This window comes from Megalops cyprinoides, chromosome 7 (assembly GCF_013368585.1).
Source record: "Megalops cyprinoides isolate fMegCyp1 chromosome 7, fMegCyp1.pri, whole genome shotgun sequence".
Classification (NCBI taxonomy): domain Eukaryota; kingdom Metazoa; phylum Chordata; class Actinopteri; order Elopiformes; family Megalopidae; genus Megalops; species Megalops cyprinoides.
The window spans coordinates 31,947,410-31,958,179 of record NC_050589.1 but is presented as its reverse complement, the minus strand read 5'-3'; the positions used below and the strand labels follow the sequence as shown (position 1 = coordinate 31,958,179).

Genomic DNA, 10,770 nt, shown 5'->3' with positions numbered 1-10,770 from the left:
CCCACCCCAACCCAACCCCTAAAAAAATAAAAAAAATGCCCTCAAGCCATTCATGACTTTATGTGACAATGCAATCCTGAAAGCACTTTGCCTTGTTAACTCATTGTGTGAGCTAGTAAATGGTTATTTGTTACAGAAGGATGTTACATACATGTATTTAAAAAAAAATAAAACATTCATGATTTGAGGAAAAAAAAAATCTGCATTGGTCTTTCTGACATTAAAAGAAAACCGTATGAACCTAGGCATTCAACCTTGATCAGTTTTATACAATGTATGCTGCAGCCAATGAGTCTTGTTATTCAGTATTGTGGCTTAGAATTGGTTATGTTTAAATAAAGTGCTATTGCTTAATATCCATTGCTGTCTGACTTTTTTTCTGTCTGCTCTTATGTAAATCGATGTCTGTGTTTAATCACTACAGCAGTGGTTCTGAACCTGAATCTGGATCTGAAAAAAACCCAGAGAACCTTAAGGAAATGTCATGCCAACAGTCTCATTCACAAGTGACCAAACAAGTGACCCATGTAATAAAGTAATAGTTTTCCACAGCCTGGGTTTTGATGAGAACCTGGTGTGTTCTATCCAGAAAAGCAAAATGCAACCAGTAGTAGCTGTATTCAGTTTGTATTTTTTCGACCATCTTCAGGTGATTGTGAAAAAGCACTTTCAACAATGTTTGGAGCGCAACAGAATAAATATGCTACACAGCACCATTCTTGTCATGCCTGCATTTACCTGAATTAAGCATGCCTGAGGATAACATCACAAAGTGAAATCCACTCCCAGGTGGGAATTTTACAAACATCTAACACGCAACAGCTCCTCATGCCACTAAGAGCACAGCACAGCTCATCTCATAGGTCCAATACAGAACTCAGCATTATAAATGGTATCTAAAAGATTAAGAAAAGTGTTCTTTCCTTCAATGTAAATGTTTGAGATTCTATACATGGGATTGATTTTTTTTTTTTTTACAGCATACTTTAAAGACACAAAATTAAAGGATATTCAAAAGACTTCATCAACATAGCATCTCCTTGTGCACTTGTGGAAATTACCATGGAATTACACTACCGTGTACAAGATTTCCAGCAGGTCCATGTGAATATCTACATGGATACATAAATCATATCATTTCACAATAACAGCCTGAGCCACTCGTTTCACATAAGCACAGTAACCCTAGAGATCAAAGGCAAAGACAGTATACACAGTCCTTCCAGTTGATCAATGGATCCAGATGATGTGACTTCTCAGCACAAGGTATCAATGGACACAAAGATTACTGCAGTAAGTCAACCGACCTGCTCATGCAGCATGCAACATGTGGCAGTATGCAACACCTGCAGGCCTGGAGGGTGGGAACATGTCCTGTTTTTACAGACGCTGTGAATTCATTCCCAAAATACTGGTTCACTCTTTGTCTTTGGCTGTTCTTATACAAGCCCTTAAGAGAACTTTACAGAGATCCATGACACCAGTGGAGATTCCCCACACAGTGTCTCCACAGTGGTGCAGTGTTAAGAAGGCTTGACGTCCCTAAAATGGGACCCAGCCAATTGAAATGGGGCAAAGTCACCAGGGCGCATCATGGCTGGCGCTCCTGGCAGGACAGAGTTCAGCTGCGGCTTTACGCTCCCAGCCCCTCCCTCTCCTCGCTCAGACGTCCCCAAGGTTGAAGGCGATGTCCTCCTCAAAGAGCGCGATGCACAGCATGATACCGCCTCCCGTCAGCAGGCCCAGGTTCTGCAGGAGGAAGCGGGTCAGAGGTCGCGTTGGGCCGGGGTCTCCGTGCAGCATCTCGGGCACCTGCGGAGGAGGAGACGATGACGCTCAACAGGCTCATTTCAGAGCCACAAAGCTAGCTGTGCGCAAAGCTTGTGTAAACCGCGTGGCTCAGTCAGGGGTCTCCTATGTGTGTGTCCTTTTGTCTATGTATGAGTGTATGGTGGCGAACGTTCACCTGCATCACCAGCACAGCACACAACAGGTCCAGCCATGGAAACCCATAGGGACGTGAGCGTTTTATCATCAACCAGCAGCATGTGCACCGAGCTCCTCATACTCACAATGTCAGCGAGCGCCACGTAGAGGAAGACCCCGGCGGTGAGCGCCAAGATCCAGGGCGACAGCGAGGCGGAGTGGTGCCCCAGGACAGCGCCCCCTAGCAGGCCCACGAGGCCCAGCGCAGCTGAGATCCCGCTGAACAGCAGCAGCCGGCGCACGGGCCAGCCCGCTCCCAGCAAAACCGCCAGGTCACCTAGAGACAAGGGGAGGCGCTGACCTGAGATCAGAGCAAAATCAAAGAGATGCCTGTGCAGCACTGTGTAAAGCGAGAGTGTGATGGGTGTCAGAGGCTGTCAGGGTCTCCTGAGGGCTAGCATTCGGCCATCTCCTTCATAACCCATCACCTCTGCCTCTAGTGCTTCTGTGCTTTCTCCATTCCTATCTCTGCTTTTCATGTCACATTTAAAGCTTTTCACTCATTTTGCTGTTGGCTTTCGGTTATTTCTTAGGCCTGTTTTTTAAAGACTTTTTTGCATTTTTTTTTAATTGCATTTAAATGATCTGTCTCTTCATTTTAACAAATTCAGCAAGTAAATTATTTAATTTTTCATTGTGATACACTTTTTCTTGACTTCATATGAAATACAGTTTGTACGGTTCATTATTGTCTGATGTGTTACAAGTCTCCCTGGACAAGCACATCAACTAAATGTCTTTAAACTATAACAACAGAAATAATAATGATGGTGTACAGAAGAGGGGGCTTGTGTACCCAGTTCATGGGGGAGCTCATGACAGAAGACAGCCACAGTGGTGCTCAGACCCCCCGCCAGACTCTGAGAGAAAGCCGCTCCTGCAAGGGACAGAGAAAAGGCTGTTACCTCACATACCTGATATTGACAGAAGGGTCCTTGACACAGCAGATATACCTGCTTTAATAGGATAGGAATGACTGAAACTGTTCAGCATTGGGTGCACCATTTCTTCATCTGATAGTATGTTTGCCTGGGAGAAGGTATAATCCTTTAAAACCACACTTGAATAGTGGGATCCCTGCACACGCTCACCGATAGCCAGCCCATCAGTGAGATTGTGGATTCCATCCCCCATGACCACCATCCACACCAGGCTGCCCATCCCAGCATTCCCCTGGGCCGGGTGGCTGTGGGAATGACCGTGTCCATGCTCCACTGTGTTTAGATCATCAGAGTGCTGAGTTTCCTCTAGAGGGGTCGTACCTGCAGAATAAGAGGGAGTGAACTCAGACATTTTCACTCTCAAGTTTCACTCTAGACAGACACTGCTTGCTTCAGTATGATACATATTTGTATGTGTGCATGATCCGTCTGTCTGATTATTCCATCATTAGGCACTTTCTGTACATGCAGCGGAGAATTTGGCCACAATTTCAACAAGAAACAATGGACTGAGCCTCATGCTCCTATAAAGTTCAACTGAGTATGCCCCCTTCACAAGCACTCACCTTCTAATGCAGTCAGCTCCTTCTCTGGGTCTCCATCCCGGTCTGCACTGGAGGAACCCTTCTGCTTCCTCTTGACCCTCCTCTGACAAGACAAAAAGTCTTAAGTGTCTGTGTGAGGGTAAGACCAGGTGGTATTGTCAAAATATTTAATCATAAAGTTAAGGTCAATTACCCTTGCCACATTAAACCACTGTTTAACCAGAGTTAAGTAAGACTGTATTTATTTAATCACAAAAAAGACACAGTGTTAAATCACAGAGAGAATTCTCCTGAAATATCTTCCTCTTCTCTGCAGTTCCCCTCCTCACCTTAGAGTGGCGCCGCAGCCCTAAAATGCTCTCCACCAGGAAGAGCAGGTAGAGGCCGCCGAGCACGCTGAGGCCTTTCAGCACAGAATCCCGCTGCTCTGACTCAGAATGCAATCCTGGCCTCGTCTGCAGCACAGAAAACATACTGCTGTCTATGGAGCGTGTGTTTCAGGGCAGCTCCGGTACTGCAAGGACAGCCATTGGAATCAATATGTGGTGGCTAAACATAAGACAGTCAAGTCCCATGAGACCCCGGTGACTGCAAAGCTCCAACACTGGTTTGTTTTATTTTGGACTTAAAAAGGAAAAGCTCAAACTCTCCTTCTCTGGGAGTGTTTTCAGATATGGAGGTGGAAATGGGAAAACCTACATTTACAGAATGCAGATTTATAGAATAGCGTATCATGTACACTGCGGTGTGAGGTTTCTGTAGAGAATGGCCACCTGCTCCTCTGGCAGGCTGGGTACCTACATGAGGCAGGAGATGCAGCAGGGCATCGCCACACAGTGTGCCCACGGCCAGGGCCGCCATCGGGCAAAGGAGGGTATGGAGGCGGGCCGGGGGCAGGAGGGGTATAAGACCCAGGGCTAGCAAGGAGGGCAAACTAATCACCACCAGAGCCAGGGAACCCCACCCCAGAGCTGCAGAAAGAGAGAACATGCCTTTATCAATGCAGAACATCGAAACGCCAGAACTGATATGACCACTGTGATACATACAGCATGCAATGTCCCTGTTAACTGATGAGTGCACATCAGAGGGTAATTATTTGCCTAACAAATGGGTATGACTCCAGCACAGGAATTTCAACTATTTGTCTCCTTGTTCAAGTGTATATGTTGAAGGATACACTGTTGTAGCACCTTTTTTTTTTTACTGTTGCACACTGATCTAAAATACAGCTAATAAAGCCTCTCAAATGAGATAACTTCACCCATGCATTTGTATATGCATGCTCCAGGAAATGACAGAAAAAATGACATCTCTGTCCCATAGAAATGGCACAATTATTATAATGTTGAAGTTAAGCCACTGAATGTCTGTTACTATACATTACAGTAACAGGCAGTACTATAATGCTCTTAAAATGACTAAAAAGCTCACCCCACCTTTAAGGAAAGACTCGCCCCTTCCTGCCTCTTGCCCCCGTCCCTCGGGGTGCCGCAGACAGACCCCGCTGTCAATCTGGTAGAGTAGGGCGGGGCACAGGAAGGTGAAGTGTGCAGGGGTGATATGGGAAGCTTTTCCTAGGCCGAAGTTCCACAGGAGCTGACTGACATTCAGACACTGGGAGTAAAAAAGAAAGGGGAGACAGAAGATATTGTGAGTTTACATCAGTTTTCAAGCTACATATAACATTAATCCAATGATGTGAAGCAGAAGAATTAATCAGTTTTACACAATGCAGACAGTGCAGAAAGCTCAGGCATTGCTTTGGCATTATCTGAGTAATAAAATTGTACTCACAAAAGCTGCTTTAAAGACTCAATAATGCATTACTGTCTAAGGTCAATATGTGAACGTAAAAGGGCTAATATAGCTGTTAGCTGCTAATAAAGACTCATGTTTGCCCTTTTCACCTTCCCTGAAGGACTTTGAATAATATATAAGACATATTTCTAAAATAACGTGTCAAGTTAAAGAACAACCAGGTCTTTTAGGAGGCAACATGTAATTGAAAGTCAACCATCAACCTTCGCCACAGATATGACTGAGATAACAGGTGCGGACTTTGCACATTTTACACACTGCTGATTTTCAGATGGATTAGACACTACACACATTGCCATGCAGGTGGTTCTTCATGGGGTGATCCAGCACAAGGGAAGGCTTCCCAAACTGCCTTTGGCCCGGCTGGAGATGGGGGACAGAGGGTAACCCGGGGTGATCCACTCCCTCATTTACACCAGTCAGAGGTCCACCGCTGGTATGGGCATTTTTGGTGTTGTCTGCGGTCCTTTTCTCCCAAACGGTCCCATCCTGCCAGCTGCTGCCAGAGGAAATTCAGAGGGTCGGCAAACACTTCTAACGGTTACTAGCCCTTTAGCTGGGTTACTAGGTTTCTAGCCCTTTAGCTGCCAGTGAAATACATAATCCTGATGTAAATATATCTACTCCCCACAAAAGAGCATGCGACATGCCACTGAGTGATTAGCAAACAAGTCCTTCCTATGCTATTTATCGACATGCAGTGCAAGGTAAAATGACTGGGGCGTCTCTCACCTCTCGGGATGTGGCGGCTGGCTCTCATGGGCGTGCAGGTGCTGGGAGGAGAGGGAGGTTTGCCTCAGGCCCTGGTGGCTGATCTCCAGCACGCTGACCTCGCCCAGACCCAGGCTGCCCAGGAGCTTCTGCAGCCCGCCGAAGGTCAGCGTCCCGTTCTCCCCGTACTGCAGAAACAGCCTCTGCAGGTAATAGCCCTGCCGACGGCACAGAGACAGGGGAGCGGAGAAAGCAAACACGCGGTTGGCCAGAAACGAAACCATTTTAACGGATGGACACTGCTGCAGAACAGGAAGCATACAATCTGAGTACCCCTGAGCGATGGATTTGTTACCCTGCAGGGGGTACATCTGCAACCAAATGACCCCCCCCCCCCCCAAGAATGCTTACTTAGACAAATCTTACTTTGGGTTAGTTAATCCAAATTAATATGGCCCAATGTGCTGCACATTTTCAGTGTCTGTTCATTTTCATTACTTAAGATACTAACATGGTAACATTGTCAAAAATAAAAACTCCAAGACAGTATTATAAAGGAACTGTGAGTATGCAAATCTTTATTCTCTTTTTATTGGTTTATTGCACATGCCCTTATCTGGTGCAATTTACATGGCTTATCCATTCACTACAGCCAGATGCTTACTGTCGCAATTCAGGTAAAGTACTTTCTTCTGGTGCCACAGTCATCCTACCTGAGATAATACCAGTTCTCCAACCATTAGACCATGCAGGTGTATATGTATACTATGTATAACCAGTCCAGCTGGTTATACATAGTCCTTACCTGTTCCTCAAATGCCTCCTCCAAGTGTTCTAGTCCTAAATGCTCTGCCTTGCTGCTATTAAATATCCCCGGCTTCTCATTCCATTGCTGCTTGTCCACCTCTGCGGCATGAACGGCCACCTGTAGACTCCAGCTCGTGTTTATCTCAAAGCACAGCGCTATCAGCACGCACAGCCAGAAGACCATTCTACCACTCCAGGCCACTGTCATCCTAAATGGAAATACAGCATATTAGCACAAAGTTCTCGGTATAAATAACGGGGTTCAGAGCTATTCCTATACCAGATGCTGTGTTAAATATAAAAGGCGGGTTTTTTCAAAACAATTATTAGTAGCAAAGATACTGGAATGACAGGAATGGACTAACTTTGATTTTCAGCTCTAAATGATGTAGCGCTGAAAACTTTCCAGTTTTTTTACAGTCAACTATTAGGTCAGAGTTATTCAATACAATAGGTGCTTTCGAACTGGGTACCTTTTTTATGTTAGACTGGAGCCTCGTGGCACCATATCTGTTAGTGAGAGCGCCAGCACATTCATGAACGCGTGGCCACATGGATTACTCTGGAAATGCATTGGTTTCTCTGAATTAAAACTGAGAAGAGAGTGATTTGTTTATTCGGGCAAGAGAGATTAAATGAACGGAGTGTTATACCTACGTATATTTTATTCACTGGATTAATCAAGGAGATTTCTATTCGTGGAGTTATCCGATTATTATTTTTTCGGCGTTGGGACGGTCAAAGCGCGTCAATTTCAGTTTACTGGAAAGATCCAAAATTTTAATGGACAAATATTCAGTTGACTGAAGAAGTAAAACTGATTGCTTTACATATAATTAAGTACGATTAGGTTGGGATTGCTTTATGTTTACATAACAAATACGTAACCAGTAGCGAGTTTCCCAAACGGTTCCATTTGAACTACCGTTGTAATTTAAGGCAAGGACTACAATCGTATTACTTTATTGCTTAAATGAAAAGTCTAGGTTGCAAACATCGGACTATATCATAATCTTTTGGTTTTAGAATGTTTGAACTGGGTTGTGCAGACATTACCAATTAAACGCTAATGACTACAACATGGTATTTAAACAAGAAGTTGCAAGACAATATTGTCAACTAATTCATTATAAACGTCTGCATGGGAAAGTAGTCAGCATTTGTGTTCGCAGTAAGCTATTTCCGTACATGGAGCCAAGTAAATCAGTTCAGTAAAAACGGGCTGTGCTTGTAGCTGAATTTGACTAATTAGCAGACACGTACGGTGAATTGTTGACGTAAATGTGACACTAGGGGAAAATAAAAGGCTTACCTTAAATATAGCAATTTCACAAGCGACGGCAGTTGATGGACAGCTCAAACAATCCGTAAAGGCAGCATTCTCAAACGCTGAATGTGAACTTTGTTTACGTGTAGGTAGAACTGGCTTGTGGTTTTCGAAGTTAATAATACACAGACAAAAAGGTTCGTAAACATTTGGCTTAAGCAGGCAATTGATAAATCAAATCCCAAGTCGTATAATGCATTGAATATTTACACTATTTACTTCCCTGTCCCTTATCTCACAGACACACACGTGCAACGACCCTTCGGCGCTCAAACTGTGCCCTAAACGTGCATTACCTGCCTGCCTGCACAACCCCAAAAGGCCAGTATTTATGTGAGGTGTCACTGACTACCAGGAGGTAAACGGTTATTTTTCTATGCGCGAACGGACAACTCGTTTGAAATGAGCCTTTTCTGTATTCACAGAGGAGATAAACAACTAATCAACCCATAAAGCTCCTTCGGGTTGATAGGTTCAGATAGGTAGGACACCTCTCTCCTTATCTAAGAGATTTCCACCATATCAATCTCGTTCCGTTTTCGGCGTGGTATGGAGTTTAGACTGTCCAGGCTGACACTGTATGCAAATTACCAAAAACACTGGGGGTCAGTGGTCTTGATATGTTTAAGGTAAGCCTGTTAAGGAGTGAGTAGAAATGAGATTTTTGCATATAACAAACCATCACATCCCTAATGAACCCGTACGGAGGCAAAAAAAAAAAAAAAAACACGTGACAAATTAGCGGATGGTCTGTAACACACTCAATCGTAATCGCAAATTGTAAATGTTTAATGGTCACATGACAGGTTTAGCGAGGGGCAAATCAGATAGGTCCAGCTGACCAGTTACACCTACAAAGCTTAAACAAACCATGCGTATACAGAGGAGTAGGCTACATGGTAATGGGAGGAAAGTTTAGTTTTAGTTTTACATGGAGCTAAATGTAGATTTGACTAATCCCTTACAGTTGCAATCCAAAAGGATATATCTTGAGGGTTAGGAAACTTTTAATGCATTGACACAATTTAAAAAAATTAAAATACGTAAATGATGGGTGATAACATGTTCTATGTAGTAAAATACTTTAGATATTTCGCCTTTTATTTTAATGGCATAATATAAATCTGGTTACCTACTGTACACGCTGTTGCTGCCTCTCGAAGATAGTGGTGACAGGGATGACACCTGCAAGGTGGAATGACGCAGGTATGTCAAAGGTATGGAGGTGCTCCCACCCCTGCCTCCGCAGCTCCCCCCACTGGAGACTCGGGGTTAGAGATGGCAATGTGCCATTTTGCTCAACTCTGGCACATTTACAGCAACGCTCATTAATGTATGTTGTCCCTGTGATATAAAGTAATCAATCAATAAATAAAAATACTGCATGCGAGTGTGTGTAGTCCGTTCCCTGTCATGGTGTTGGGCTTTGGCATACACAGTCATGCACACTGGAGCCATAAAGTGTTACTGAATTTAATGTGAGCCTGTTCAATGTAATGTAGTAGCACAGGATGAAAATAGCGGTCTTTTGTCGTAGTCTGAAGACCCACCTCTTCAGGCTACGTACACCTCAGCCCCCCTACCCAAGCGTAATCTTTTCTCTTTTATGTGCAGTTAGATATGAGGAAGCATATTTTATTTTATTTTTTATTTTTTTTAGTTTTATGTAATTAGGTGTGTGGATGTTTACTTGCATGCGTGTGGTATGTGGTAACATTATATTTGGAATCATACGAGTCCTTAAATCGTGCATATTGCTTTGCACCTGCATGTCAGTTTAGACGGACATTTGTGATCTCAGGTCTATATTTGGCACTGATGCTTGTTCATGTGTGGTTAGTGGTGTCCTGTTTGTGCAACTTTTCATGCCACTTCATTAGATGCACTGTGTAAATCGCTCTGGAATAGAGCGTCTGCTAAATGACAATAATGTAACGAAATACGTATTCCATGGAGTCTGGATCAATTAAATTCAGATTAACAGGGTTGTATCTTCAGGGTGAGGTTCATTGACGTTCATCACAACAGAATGTAGCCTACAACCTGTACCAAAGCAATTGTGGCAAGGATTTATGTCTCTTATACTCTTTACAGGGTACAACTGCCAGTGGTCTAAAACAGCTGTTACGAGTCAACTCGAGTTTATTTTTGTCCAACACTTCATAATCATTCATCGTTTATGATATACAGAATACAACAAGATGATCACAGATTCAAATCAGACGGATGTCATCAATCCAGTTTGTTCAGAATCACTTGTTTTATTTTTTTCAGAATACCGTTACCGACATTACCGAGCACTTCGAAACTCATCAACCATTTATAAATATGTTGCTTAGGTTTATTCGATGAGTGTTCTCATTCACTGGTAGTGGTTGAGTGTAAATTCTATGTATCTATTCTCTACGAAGTTCCTCAAGGTGAATTAGTTTGTACTCAATGTTCTGTAGCAGGCTTGCTCACCGATTGGTCTAGACAGACGAGATGCCTGGGCCAATCACAGAAGTGGAAAGGCAACACTCTTTACCTGTCACCTAGCTAGTTATATCGTCTCCTCTTCTTACTGGAGTATGCTGAATGATCATCATTTCCTCGTTCGCGTTTTTCAAACGTGTTTTGGCTAGATATGATT

The 10,770-nt window shown here is 43.6% G+C and overlaps 1 protein-coding gene across 3 annotated transcripts; it reads right to left on the bottom strand.

The window, feature by feature from the left end:
- Nucleotides 1-1,360: 1,360 nt before the first annotated feature.
- slc39a5 (solute carrier family 39 member 5) lies at nucleotides 1,361-9,294 on the bottom strand. Of its 3 annotated transcripts, none has more exons than XM_036534284.1 (12): nucleotides 9,275-9,294; nucleotides 6,810-7,020; nucleotides 6,026-6,222; nucleotides 5,585-5,792; nucleotides 4,912-5,089; nucleotides 4,274-4,443; nucleotides 3,802-3,927; nucleotides 3,494-3,575; nucleotides 3,078-3,248; nucleotides 2,783-2,863; nucleotides 2,073-2,263; nucleotides 1,361-1,812 (listed from the first exon to the last, which is right to left on the bottom strand). In XM_036534284.1, the coding sequence occupies exons 2-12, from the start codon at nucleotides 7,017-7,019 to the stop codon at nucleotides 1,663-1,665; spliced, it is 1,764 nt and encodes a 587-aa protein (XP_036390177.1). In that variant the 5' UTR covers nucleotide 7,020; nucleotides 9,275-9,294; the 3' UTR covers nucleotides 1,361-1,662. The 3 variants fall into 3 exon arrangements, with proteins under 3 accessions (XP_036390177.1, XP_036390175.1, XP_036390178.1); XM_036534282.1 differs by lacking the exon at nucleotides 9,275-9,294 and adding an exon at nucleotides 8,124-8,201; XM_036534285.1 differs by lacking the exon at nucleotides 9,275-9,294 and adding an exon at nucleotides 8,124-8,201 and having other exon boundaries at nucleotides 5,585-5,789.
- Between the last annotated feature and the right edge of the window lie 1,476 nt (nucleotides 9,295-10,770).